This window comes from Polypterus senegalus, chromosome 3 (genome assembly GCF_016835505.1).
Source record: "Polypterus senegalus isolate Bchr_013 chromosome 3, ASM1683550v1, whole genome shotgun sequence".
Taxonomy (NCBI): domain Eukaryota; kingdom Metazoa; phylum Chordata; class Cladistia; order Polypteriformes; family Polypteridae; genus Polypterus; species Polypterus senegalus.
In genome coordinates, this window is record NC_053156.1 from 246,611,730 (window position 1) to 246,626,722 (window position 14,993).

The 14,993-nt window shown below is 36.0% G+C and overlaps 1 protein-coding gene across 5 annotated transcripts in view; it reads left to right on the forward strand.

Annotated features, from left to right (window-relative positions):
- asap2a (ArfGAP with SH3 domain, ankyrin repeat and PH domain 2a) overlaps positions 1 to 14,993 on the forward strand; it is a 197,144-nt gene that overhangs the window by 75,063 nt on the left and 107,088 nt on the right. For all 5 annotated transcript variants that reach the window (XM_039748872.1, XM_039748874.1, XM_039748876.1 and 2 more), the window contains exon 2: positions 240 to 312. In XM_039748872.1, coding sequence (XP_039604806.1) covers positions 240 to 312 — 73 coding nt within the window. The remainder of the gene's footprint in view (positions 1 to 239; positions 313 to 14,993) is intronic.

Sequence of the window (14,993 nt, forward strand, 5' to 3'; positions counted from 1 at the left end):
TCACCAGCTACTCTAGTTTTCATCCCACATCCCAAACAAATGCAGGTTAGGTTAAGTTGACCTGTTTGTGAGTGTGCCCTGCAATGAAGAGCTTTGGTTCCTGGTTTGCTGTTGCCATACCCTTTCTCTCTGTAACCCTGAAATAGATTATCAGGTTCAAAATAAGAGGTGTTTAGATGTCTGCAGTACATAAGCAAAACGACTAGGCCTTGTTACTTATATTTCTCTTCCTTTTTTAGGCACTAGATGTTGACCGAAGTGTTTTGTACAAAATGAAGAAATCTGTGAAAGCGATATACACCTCTGGTCTTGGTAAGTGGTACCAAACTTTTAATAATTGCAATTAAAGAATTTATTTGGCAGTTAGCCCACTGTCATTATTAATGGTGGTGTGAAAGTAAGTTCACTTTTTTAGTTTGCCTAATGTACCATTTTTAAGAATTTTCTTAACGGACTATGGTGCCAATGGTAGCATGTGATAAGACTGAAATTCTGCAGTAGCAAGCATAAGCAAAGTAATGAAACCAAAGTCATCCATGTTTTTATCTGTATTTATCAAATTCTTAAAATGTTTTCTCGGTTTCTATCAGCTACTTTTGTGCATGAGAGAATCTGGGAAAGCAGCAGCTTGTGAGCTCTCAGCATTAAACTGATGCTGGTTGGCTGCTGGACATGAAGTAATGAATGAAGCTGTCACAAGGCAGTACTGCCTGATAGCCTCAGGCATCTAACCCCTTACTTTAGGCCGTTTAAGATGCACGTGACAGATCATGCGACTCCCAATGCAAGCCACACATTATCACTGTATGAGGTAAATTTCAGTAAAAATGTTATTCACTGGCATGAGGAGCAGAAAGAGGACTGAAAAGTGAAAGTGTAGAAAGAATAAAGCACATAATGTTTAGATCATGTGGGCAAGTAAAGTTTTTGAAGTGTCCTAATGGGCATAAAAGGACAATGACTTATACCTTAGCTCTGATGGAGCAGTTTGGACTTTAATTGTCTTTCGGGTCCTTTAGGGTCCCAATGAAGATTTTCTCTTACAGTGTCCTTTTCATGCCTAGGAGGCACAGTGGTTAGTGCCAAAGCTTCCTAATAAGAGGGATCTGGACTGCAGTGCGCTTACTGTCTTCAACAACAAGAACAACAAAATTTATTTCTATAGCACACTTATATACAAAGGATGTAGCTTGGTTAATGGTACAGCATGTCACAAATGTAGTCACATGCAAAAGAAAAGGCATAAAATTTGATAAGAATAACAATGAATAAATAGTATACAAAAGATCTGTAAACAATGCACACTTACATAAGAAAGATATACGATTAAGAGAGAAAGAGTCCGATGATAAGGTTAGGTGGACAGAAAAAAACTCCAGTTAAACTGGAGTTAAAAAAACAAAATCTCCTGGGATTCTACGCCAATAGATTGCCCAGCCCCCACTGGGTATTCTACCTAAAATGAATGTTCTTGAGTAGTTTGCAGTTGCTTTTTTTTTAGGCTACAACTTAGAGGATTTAATGCAGTGGGTCTTGGGACCAGTTGAGGTATCCACTTTTTATTAAGATATCACAGGAGGCTGCAGAGAACTTCGATCAGGTGGTGGTGCTGATAATGTAGATCGCCATCACAGAAGAAGCAGAAAATAAAACAGAGAAAAGTAAATAATAATGATTGAAGATTAACTGAAGAGAATGATCATTCTATGCATACTGTATCTAGGTTATCAAGAGTAGATCTAAACTGAAGCAAAATTTAAAAAGTGGGATTTTAGGAGTTTCTTAAAATGTTCCACAGTCTGTGCTGGATCTCTGTTCATTTTTCTTCCAAATCTCAAGGTATGCAGGTGTGATTAGTTGGCAGCTATTTAAACTGGTCAGGTTTGAATGCCCTCTTTCCAGAGTTGGTCATGGCTTTGCCTCCAATTCTGTCAGCATTACACTGGTTCCTCCACTGCCATGAAACTGGATGAAACAGATTCAGTAAAAAGATAAATAGATTGAAGTTATTTAGTAAATCTTTTATGTGACTATTACTTTCTAATCTGTTAGTTTCTCAGTGGAATTTCAATTTTGTCTGCAAGCATTTATGACCATATTTCATCTTATGAAACAAGAATGAATCTTCAGATCTCAGTAGGGGCAATAAATGGTATTGGAAAGTTGCCATTACTTCCATGTAAAAAAAGTAAGAAATAATAGTTAACCAAACACAGAAGAACATATTTCTAATAAAATACATCAATAAGATTCAAAATAGAGATCCAATTAAAATTGTAGATTGAAGCACTTCATTTTGGAACCTGAAAAATAACAGATCTCTGACTTGAAGGAGGAACATTTTTCATGTTGGTAATGCACATGACTTAGAAAAATTATGGGGTCATCACCTTCTATTTGTTGTTTTATAATGGCAATATTTCTAAGTAACAAATTATTGAACTATTTTGCTTGTATCTTCTGAAAGAATGAATTAAATTCAGAAACAAAGATTAAACAATCACATGCAGCATCACAATCTGTATTGTTGTCTGCATAATGAGTTTTACACCAGACATGTTTCCTGACTTAACCCTCCCTATTTATCCGGGCTTGGAACCAGCATGAAGAAACACACTGGTTTGTGCATCCCCCCATGTGCAGCTTGCTACTCTACCATATCACAGACGGAACCAAACTAGATTATGACTGATTATAGGAAATGCTTCAAATCAATATGCAGACATCAAAAATGACAACAAAGAGTAAAAAAACTTCACATGGGCATTTATAACTTAAAAACCGAAGAATGAATGATTAGTGTAAAGGAGACAAAGCATAGCATCTTGTGGTTTTTTGCACAACTCATTTTTTGTCTTGATATCAGCGTTTCAGTGTAGGATTTGTACGACAGTAAAATAAGAGAATTGGTCAAGGGTTTGAATACTTTTGCAAATCATTGTATTTGGCAAAAAAATATTTTTACAAACTAAATCTTGACGTGTTTTTTTCCTTATCTTAATTAGGTTCTGATTTCCCCTCAATAAGTAATGCCCATATATTAATTAAAAAATAAGTGCAGTGCAAAAGAAAATATGTTTGACTAGAATGATGATTGAATGGTAAGAAATTCATCTGTGTTTCTTATCCAGTTAATTCTAAACTAAACATAAAAATGTTGCTTCAACTTCATTAAACAAAAGTGCATTGTGTGCTTTGCCCCATTCACTGTCTCTGTGAGTTAATGTCTTCTTTATTTTTTTTGTTGTAATGCACATCAACATTAGCTTCTGCATGAGTGAGCATTTAAGCTTTGCCAGTTCTTCCCAGCATTTTGAATGACTATATCAGGTCTGTACAAAGTCCAAGTAAGACTAGTTTTAAAAATGAAGAGAATGATTTCCTTATCATGTAAACATTAATTCAGTAGTGGATCTGTTTTTCTGTGGGCTGTTGAGTTTTCTCTCATTGCAGCTAAGGCTGCTTTTAATTCTCAAAGTGCACTTTTCTTTGATGCATAATCGCAAGAAACAGCTGAGCCTTTGGGAGACATTTTTTGGGTCATTTTAAAATTCTTAGAGAGCTGCTGGAAGTGTAATGCCGTACATACAACAATTTGCATAGCAGTGTAATTGTCTTGCATCAAAACTTTAATCAACCACTAATCTTTATTGTAAGTTTTACTTAAAAGGCCCCATTAAAACTTGCATTATGGCCTAAATGGTCCAATTTGTGATGTCTGTACTTCAGTATGTCATGATTTGACTTGTTTCTAATTTTTTAAATAATTCCTGGAACTGTAAAAATAATTGATTTATTATTTGGGGGTGGGGGGAATCCAATGGTTATTCATCTTTGCGTGTTTTAGTTATTTCCTGTGTTCTTCTCTGGCACTGCCTTGTTCTTCGTATGGGCTCTGCCATTTTGGGACTTTAGTTTTGATGGTTGCTGTATGGTTGGCATGGGTGACATGTTGGGGGTCACAGACAGAATGACATCACAGGTCAAGGGGTATAAACATCAGTCACTTGGACTTCCTATTTTGTCCAAGTGAGTGGATGATGGGACTGTCACATGAAACCTAACTATTCGAGTAAAATATCAAGTCTATATGAAAAAATTATTTTTTAGATACATGTTGACATTTATTTGTAAAAGAATGGTCCTTTATTTTACTCCACAACAATTTCAGCTTTGTGTTATTCCAGGTACACTATATTGCCATACTTCTGCATTTTTATAATTTTTAGTTGTTGATTTGTGTTGTCATTTAAACAATGGACAAAGGAAAATTGATTTTTCTACAGCACTGCTCTGCATTTTGGTTAACAGGTATACTAACAACAGAATTTACAAATGTCTCCCTAAAGCTCTGTAAAAGTATAATTTTTGATTCTGATCCTGATTAGTTTCATTGTTGAACCTCATATTAATGATTTTCTGTTGCATTATACAACCAACCGTTAAGCATTCTTCATAGCAAACAAAAGCTGGCTTCCTTCCATAAGATGCATTTTTTAAAAACTATAATCCACATTACTTGTGATTTCTTTTAGAAATTTGCTGCATGTTATTGTAGTAGCACTTAGAGCTTTTTACCTATCTTCGAATATATTAGAATATTTACTTCTCTTTAATGTTAGTATTCAGACACTAAGTTTGGTATAATTTGACATCTCTAGTGGATATTTTAAACAATTTAATTCAAAGTGTAAAAATGTCAGTAGGCCCTAGCATTGGGTTTCTTTGGCTTTGATCTCCGCTCTGTCTCTTAGTATTGGCTTCTTTGGTTTTGTTTGCTTTATTGTATTGATTTCCTGGCTTTGACCTTTCACTTGTTCTTGACCCCATATTTTGGTTTACTTTTCATCTCCTCATTCCAACAAATAATGTACTGCTTCTGCCTATGCAGACAATGCACATAGTATTTGTTACAATCATTTCTTAACTGTTGCTTTTGTCTTTATTTTTTATATTCTATTTTTTGTCAATATGTACTTCAGTGTTTTTGACATTTCCAAGTATCACTAGTTCAGAACTGGTCACTAGTGGATTTTGTTATGAATGCATGCATATAATGTTAAAGGGGGACTAGTCATGTAGGTTTGATAGTAATCTTATTTAATGGCGAACCTCATTTTGATGGCAGTGTTTTCTTACAAAGGAGAGACTGTTTTCTTTTCTGGAGTGAGTAAGCGCGTTCTCATGCAATTTCTTTTCAAGGCTTTTGCTTTTGACTCCTGTTTTGTTCCAGGCTAAGAGCCCATTTTGCCTTTTTGATTCAGTAGCACCTGTTGGTGAATGAACCTTCCTTATCATGATTACTCTCAATTTCTCTCTCTATCTACCTTTTCAAAGAATTCTATGACTCACTCTCAGGAAATAATCAATCATTTTGATCTTTTCTTCTTTAAGGACAAAACGAATGGTTACGACAATATTGTCGGAGCGAGGTTTTAAAAAGAAATTCTACAGGCGATCAATGTGGTAAACCTTTAAGGATATAAAAGCCTTCAAATGTCTTATCAGCTGACAAATTAGAACATTTATAGACAAAACTAAATGTGTTACTGCAGCTTAGAGTGGTGTTTAATCATGTTGCTCTGTTTCCTTTCCCCATAAGTGGTTACTTTTTTGTGTAAGATTTCCTGTTTTTTTTTTTCTTAACCTGTTGATAGGTTTGAACTTTTTGCTTAACTTTTAATGTATGAAGGCCTGCCCTGACACTTGCAACACATTTACTGTACATCAGATGCTTAGGATATGCATTTCATCTGTGTGGGCTATTGTTGTGTGCATTGTAGTCACATTCACTTACACCTTATGCTCTGTAGTCAACATTTGAAATGAATGTGTTTTCTGGATAAATAAATTGTATTATTTTAGTTTACTAAGCATCTCTAGCATCATGCCAGGGTGACTGGTGCAGATTCCAAATAGATGAATAATGGCTTTATATTTATGCACGATACTTTGGTTATGCTTGATTTCAAAGAGCAGCTCTTTGCATTTGGTATGCTAATTGTATCAGACAAAAAAGCAGAGTGGGATTTGGATGTTCACAATAGTGAGGCTTCGCTGACTGTGAGGATATTCCACCCCACCCAAAGTTGAACTTAACATCTCTACAAGCAGCAGCTGTCAGATTTATGTCTTCTATTGATAGGCAGTGCCTCTGTTTAATAGTGCAGCTCTTATCTTGCAGACAGCAGGTGGAGGCCAACACTGTCACTGGCAGCTGAACTGCAGACTCCACCCCTTGGAGGTAAATGAAGGAGAAAATAACAATTTTAACAAAAATCTCTGCTTAATGTTTTTTATAGTATTAACAGCAACCTCTGTTCCTATGTGCTGGCTTGTTTTCCATGATGCATCATCTACAGTATACTCTTTATCCATGACCTCAGCATCAAAAGCTTGTACAGTAAAAGTGCAGTCATTCAGTCTAACTAGTTCTTTTCTTGGTCTGTAGTTCTTAAAACTAGTGCCCACTTCCCTCGAGATCTCATCCAGTCCATTCTTAATGATGATGAGGTTCTTGTTTTATGGCATCTATTTACAAATAAACTTATCCAGTTTAGGGTCAAGATCAGTACCAACCATAGACAGGGCACTTGTACAGTGCAGATTACTATCATACCCTCACTCACTCATACTGGGCCAATAAGACTTTGGTTTATTGTTTCTGCGGTGCCTTCTGGTTTTCATGTTTACTGTTATTTGCTTTTGGTGCAGTTGGCTGGTGTTGGGCACAGTTAGATTTTAAACAAACATTTGAATGTGGAATAGAATTGTTCTTCTCATTCTTCTTACACAGCACTTGTTCCTATCTTAAGTTAGCTGGTTTACAGTTGTATAAAAACCCAAGAACATCATCTATTTGAAGTGCCCTTCCTGTTTTGTGACTTTTGTCACAATCACACTATTACCACCATTACTTAATCTGAAACAAATGCAGCAACACATAGCAACTGTTAAAGGCATAAAACGTGAACTAGCATGGCTAACATAAAATAAACAAAATATTTATGTAAAATAGTTAAAAACTGGGCAGCACGGTGGCGCAGTGGTAGCGCTGCTGACTCGCAGTTAGGGGACCCGGGTTCGCTTCCCGGGTCCTCCCTGCGTGGAGTTTGCATGTTCTCCCCGTGTCTGCGTGGGTTTCCTCCCACAATCCAAAGACATGCAGGTTAGGTGGATTGGCGATTCTGAATTGGCCCTAGTGTGTGATTGGTGTGTGGGTGTGTTTGTGTGTGTCCTGCGGTAGGTTGGCACGCTGCCCAGGATTGGCTCCTGCCTTGTGCCCTGTGTTGGCTGGGATTGGCTCCAGCAGACCCCCGTGACCCTATTCGGACTCAGCGGGTTAGAAAATGGATGGATGGATGGAGTTAAAAACTGTAAAAATTCTAGTTTATTCTACAAGTATCTGAAAAAAGAAAAAGAAAACACCATAGTTTAAAGTGGAGATGGCATTCAGTTCATTTACACCTAACTTCTATTATTCATAGGCTGATGGATAGTACATAGTATAGTCATGCTGGCCAGGGCCATTTCTAGTCTTTTTTGAATCCAGGGCAGTACAGTTATTTAGAGGCCCACTCATTTCACCTATTGTTGCCCAGGTTCTTCCCCGGTTACAGGTTTATGAGAAAATGGCAAATAAAATGCACATCACAGTAAAAGACATATGGGAGACTCTGAAATCTATAGTCTGATGAGACCAAAACTGACCTTTTTTGCTGTTAGACTAAACACCATGTTTGGTATAAGCATCATGTTGTGGGGATGCTTCCCTTCATTAGGCCATGAAAGGCTAATGAGGGTAAAGGGTAAAATAATTGCAAACTTAATGCAGATTGCATGAAACCTGTGTCATGGGCAAAGGTTTGTTTTCTAGCAGGAAAATAACCTCCAGCCTAAATCTAAATGTACACAGGAATGGCTTAAAAACAACATTAATGTCCTGGAGTGAGTGAGTCTGAGTCCAGTCCAGATCTCAGTCCATTTGAGAATTTGTAGCTGGACTTTTATGCAGAGAAGAATAGAAAGATGATTGTAGGAAAATTGAGACCAGATATGCAAAGCTTATAGAGACCTGTCCACTTATACTCTAGACTGTAACGACTACCAAAGATGCCTCTAAGTAAATACTGACTTTAAATGACTGAATACTGATGCACTCAATTATTTTATATTTAATATTTGTAATTAATTTAGTTCACTTTGACAATAAAGAGTCTTTTGATTAATGTCAAAAGGGCAAATTAAATCTATTATGATTCAATGTTGTGTAATAATGTAAAAATGTCCAAGGATGAAAATGTTTTATAGGCATTGTGTTTATGTGCATCAGTATGATTTATAATATGAAAATTGTTTTGTAACAATTTTCCCTTATTTCTTTTAAAATGTTTCATTTTATCAGCTTTTTATATACTGATCTGACAAATGTACAAATAGAACCATGTTAGCTACTCAATCATTGGCTACCTTCTTATTTGAGCCTTATGTTAACTGGCAGATCATGAAGACATACTGAAAATAATTTAAGGCTCATAATTTGACCAAAGTGAAAATTTGCCTAAAAAAGAAAAATAAACACTATAACACCAGAAATATGGAGACTAGCTTCTAAATTAATCATTTGTTAGACTGGCAACATTTTTTGTGCACCAGGATCAAGATTAAAGTTATATTTATATTTAAATCTTATCGAATATAGTAAGGTAAACGTGTTTAATCATCAACCTTGTTAAAGTGATATGTTGTACGTGGTGCCTGTAACGCCTTTAGGACAGATAGTACAACGGTGTTATTAAGCTCATAGTTGAACTGAACCGATTTATTCAGACACAGAAAGCCTTCAGCAGGTGTCTAGTGAAAGTATTTGTGGACCGAAAGAGCTAGCTCTCCTCAGTTTCCAAAGTTGTGGAATCTGTAGCACAGTAAATATATATGGAGTCATATTTACTCACCGTGATGTGTTGCTCTGTTTTACTGTGTAACACACCTAATTTGCATGTATTCATGTATGTAATAATGTGCAGTTTATAGCATTGTTCAATAGCAGGAGTAAATACACAAAGACTGTACCCACTTAAAAGCATTGTTCAAAAATAAATTGAATTTAACTGGGCTTACCTGTGGGCTATACGAGAACACAAAATGCACAAAGTGATTGACGTATCAGGTGCAAATCTGGAGTCAGTTTTAAATGAGACACCAGTTCATTGTAGAACATACATAAAGGAAAACTGCGGTGCCCATAAAAAAGTCCACACATACGTGGGACAACATCTGTATGTTTGATTCTAATCTAGGATGCATAATCTATGTCTAGATAACATGCTAATTTACAAAAGTCTATGTTCCACAAAAATAAGCTTAGCTAATATTGAGTTTTGAATAGTAGAGTAACAGCAGGAGAAAGCTGTGTTCAGTGTGTTGCAGTTGGTCCCAGCAGTGTAATGACTGAGCCCTGGGATTCACTACTGCCCCATCCAGGACTGGTTCCTGCTTTGTATATGAAGCTATCACAACATTCTGTAACCCTCCTTTATCCCTGTACTGAAATAAGCTGGTTTTGCAGAGAATGAATGAATGAACAATATGTAAAACACAGAGTTGAGAACCAGTGCCATTATAGTGTATTTTTGTTTAGTAACTACAGTTAACTATTGCATGTGAAATCTTACATTATTCTGAAGAACATCTCATTCAAGCGCACATATAAAATGAACTGCTATATTCTTGTCAATTAGATGACTGACATAGGCACACATTTCAGGAGACAATCATAGGTGAAAAATGGAACAAAGAAAATGCCATAATACATACGACTATACTATTTTGTACTCTTAGGAAGGCTAGCTCGCCTGCTTTGCCTCCAAAAATACTTTCCCCTTCTCATTTATTGAACTGAGTGTCCTGGAAGAATGCTCTTATTGAGGTGCCACCTTATTTTCTTATCTTGGCTGACATGAAGGCCTGGCTCCTTTCATTTTTCTTTCTCTGCTGAGCATATGAGCAGTCATATGCTTCCTAGTGTCATTATGCATCCTGGTGTGAAATCTGTAAAACCCAGTCACAGTGATTTCTATTTGTGATTTTATAGGACAAATTTTATTTGTAGATCCTGTGTCTGAATCTGTGCATTTTTCATTGAGTCAATTACATTGAAGACCAATATTCTCCAAATCAAAGTTTATGATTGCCGCCTAAATAATTATGAGCTATTATCCTCAGCTGAAGTGGGAAATGGTGGGTCTAGTAGAAGAGGTTTTATAACAGGGTAAAACTAAGATAAATTGGTTGGTGGGTAATGGATTTGACAGCAGTAAGTTTCCATATACTGAGTTTTTCTGTGGAGAAAACACAATAATGTACACAATGATATGTTTTAGTGCGTCTTCGTTAGAAAAATATGCAGCATGTCACTTTTTTAAAAAATGTACTGCCCTCTCTTACATTGTGATGTAAACCAGAGGAATGAAAACTATTGATTTTACTGTTGTGGTACTGGATTACATGCTTTATGCAAATGAAGAAAACAATGCAGATAAATGTGAAAGTGTAAAAGATGTTGTAGGGAGAATATTCCTTGTTTTCCAACCCAAATTAAACCACAAAAACGCTTGGTGATTTTTCCCATTTCACAATTGCAAGACTGCCAGTGAAACTATATGCAAATTAAGGCTTTCCTGTTTTGCTAGTCACTTGTCTATAAGGAACCAGTTAAGATATCCTGTGTATTTGGTTTGAATCCTTTATATATACCATTGCCTGAAAATAACTCAGACATTGTTCTCTGGAAAAGGAACCCAGCACAGGTCCAGAACATGATGGAATTTTTGAGAAATCTCTGACAATCCCTAGAAAGAAATGAATTGATTATTGTTAGAAAGGAAAAATCTCTTTAATCTCTGTTTTAATATTCAGACCCTCACCAGAAGCAGCGAGAAAAAATTGGTTGGATGGTCTGCAGGCCTAACACACTCTTATCTTATCTTACTTTTGTGCTGTAAATGGAGAAAGGAGCTGTGTCTCCAGCCACAACTCACAAAGAGCCCAGACTGTGATGGTTCAGGATGACAGCCAAAAACACTCACTGTATCAAGGGCCCGGCATATTAAAAACTCATGTTTTCTAATCCACTGAATGTCTTTAGGATCACAGGGAGCCAGTGCTCTAGTCGCAAGGCCAGAACAACCTTTGGATGGAGAACCACTTCATCACCAGATACTCCGGCATCCACCTACACTTTCTTATATTAGGAAAATTTAGAGTCTTCAGTTAATGTAATATGCACATCTTATGGATGCAAGAGGAAAATTCATATAAGCACAGGGAAAACTCCACACAGGTAGTGTCTAATCTAAAATTCTGGAGCTAAGCACTGTGTCATCATTTCTCATTCAAATGTTAATAATATTAATGACATCACTATAAGTACCATCCATTAACAGGATCTTATAGTCAGAAAACCAGAGATAATACTTTATTACTGATGTCGGCTTATTCCATATGTAAGAAATCCCTTTTGAACTCTGTTGGCCAGTTAACCTTCATTGTGCCTTCTGGGTGATCCTTTATTAATGCACACTATTTATTCTGACACTTATGCACATTTACATTTATTCCGTTACTAAAGTGATGGAACTCCTTAAAGAGACACATAGCTTGAAATATGAAACATCCTCTTAGAGATTTTATTCAAGTAATGTTGCTTTTCTGTTACATTAATAAACATGTGTTTTTATTTTAAAAATGATCCACTAGGTTTTGTTGATTACTTTTCCTTTTTAGCAATGGTAATGTGAAAGTTATCATACTATACAAACTACAAAATAATACTTCCGCTGCAAATTAGGAGAACAAGACTGTCATGAATAGTTGAGGTAAATGGCAGATCATAGCTGATAATGGCAAGTTAGTAAATATCGTCCTTATGCTTAAACAAAAAAAAGTCTAGATAGTCTCGGGAACCACAAAAGAAGGGGGGCTGTGGGGCTGCTCCAAAGTGTTGTGAATTCGTTCCCAATTGAAACATCTCTCTGATCTCCTTCAAAAGGCCAGCATATCATCACATCATATGGCTGTTTTCCTGCATCCGCTGGCATGCTGTAACTTGTGTATCATGTGCACGTCTTATCAGATCAGAAATAATTTTAATACCAACATCAATTGGCATGCTTTCTTATTACTTTAATATACACTCAGCTGATTCAAGACAGATGAAAGGCATGTGATGCTTATGTAGCATAGAAGTAAATTTGGCAGAGTAGCGATACATCATCATGGTTATATTATGTGGCATGATGTGGGCAGTTTTGCCCCAGAGACTCAGTGGATTGTGAATATGTGTGCAAAGAACGGAGATTGGTAATTATATCAACTGCCTCTTGGGAAATGTTCTTCACGCTTAGAAACGATTCCTTTGAATACTTCTTCCTGCTCTAAACTACTTTAATTTAGTGTTTTGATACAATCTGTGTTTTTCTAAAAGCTTGTGACAACCACCATCGTGACTGGCAGTACTAAACATCGTACCCTCTAGACAAATGTATGAAAACAGCCTGGGCTTTGAATATCGTAAACAATTTATAATATATTTCTGCCATGTATGTAATGGTGTACTGTTGTGTTATGTTCTTTTTTTAAATATCATTTATTGTTTTTAGAAAAATGTAATCCCATCCATCAGTTTCCAAAGTTTTCCTAACCAGCATGTCCCGCTCACTTGTCTAAGAGGCTCTAAGCACAAAGCAGGAATCACCTGTGGACTGGGAAAAGTCCGTGAAAGACAGCACAATTCAGTTTAGGCTGACAGAAGCCAAACTTTGTCACAATAGTTTAACTAAAATGATAAGATTTTAGGAAACATGAAAAAAACACGCATTGTAGTAGAATCTTTTCAAATGCACTAGGAGATGGAAAACTAGAGCATCTAGAGAAAATTCAGCATACACTGTGTGCACAATTATTAGGCAAGTGAGTATTTTGACCATATCATTTTTATGCGTATATTCCAACTCTAAGCTGTATTAACTTGAATGCTTATTGGATTTAAGCATGTCAGGTGATGTGTATTTGTGTAATGAGGGAGGGTGTGGCCAAAGGAGATCAACACCCTATATCAAGGTGTGCAGAATTATTAGGCAGCTAGTTTTCCTCAGGCAAAATGGGCCAAAAAAGAGATTTAACTGACTCTAAAAAGTCAAAAATTGTAAAAAGTCTTTCAGAGGGATGCAGCACTTTTGGAATTGCTAAGATATTGGTGTGTGATCACAGAACCATCAAACATTTTGTTGCAAATAGTCAACAGGGTCGCAAGAAAAGTGTTGAGAACAAAAGACGCAAATTAGCTGCCAAAGATTTGAGAAGAATCAAACGTGAGATGGGAAATTTTTCATTTTTCCTTTAGTTGCATAATAAATCTTCACACTAATAGTTGCCTAATAATTGTGCGCACATATGTATTCCCCTGATGATGTTCACACTCACATTTCCGTTGTGAAACATTCAGGTTTCAGGTTTATTAACATTTTGGATTGACTGATAGCACTGTGTTTGTTCCATATTAAAATTAATCCTCAAAAATACAACTTGCCTAATAATTGTGCACACAGTGTAGAAACAGAAAATGTGCAAACTATACCCAGGCATTGTCTGAGCCAGAATTCCAAGCATTCTCTGGAGCTTTAAAGCAACAGTGCTAACCACTACACCACCTTTGAATGTATTGTGTGTAAACAAATTTATGACTTAAAATTGAAGTAATACGAAAGCTAAAACCATAGAGAGAAACATTTTAGCACCTGACAGATCAGTTTACATAGGTAGTGTCAAGCTGTGAAAAAGACTCTTTGTGCAAGACATTAACTGTGTGAAGCTGACCTTCCATTCTGCCTTTTCTGTTGAATATGCTAACATGTTATTATATTGTTACAATAATTAGCTAACAACAATAATGTGAAGCACTTTGAATACTATTTTAGAGGTGGAATTACACAACTCATGTACCATATCACATTGAAACAGAAATTTTATTTTACTTTAAATTAGAAAAAATACATTTCCTTTATGTAGAGAAATTATGAACATTTTTGTAACTCTTCCAGGCATTTAACATTGTTGCTCTCAGTTAAACATACTGAACCATTTCTGCCTTACTGGAGATTTCAGTTCCTTTGAGTGATTCCTTTATATTAAATCATTTTTCTCTGCTCTCAAGGTTGTTGAGGAGGGGGTTATCTAATCTGATCTGAAAAGGTTATAGTAGTGTATATATTGCTAATGTGTAACATCCTCATTATAATATAATGCAATCCTTAAAATTAAATAAAAGTCTGGACCCTGGCATCTTGATTCACAATTTATACTGTAAAGAGGGAAAAGCAAAACCATCTAATGAAACTACAAATGAGGGAATGTTGTTTATGTCTGTAGGACAAGTTTCAGTAAACCTCTGAAGGACTTTTGTGTAATGCCAGCCCAGTTTGCCAAGTCCTTATGATAGAGTTCAACTGCTTATGATGGACTGGGCTATATAGTCCTGTAAGTAGAATGTCCTCAAGTGCTACTTTCAAATTCCCATAGAAGAGAATTTCCTGTTTTGATGTTGCAGGCTTGATGTAAATGGTAAATAACTAACCAGAACTACATCTTATAAAAACACTGTCAACAATGGAATCACACAAATGACCCAAATCTCTTATTTGATACACATTTGGCTCTTATTAAATTTTTTTATTTTCAATTTGGTGATCAATGTATGCATGTATGAATACTGCCATCAATTGCTTAACCCAAAAGCATTAGGTATAAGATTGCGATAGTAGCCTCACAATCTTAGGAAAATGTATTTTTAATTTAGCAAGCTGGTCACTTTTTATGTAATGTTGCAATGCACAAAATAGCAATTTTGCATGTTGGACAGTGGCTCAGTGGAAATGAGTTATGAGATGAGATAACTGTTACTTATCCTTTGCTAGATTTAGTTGTATAGTCAATGC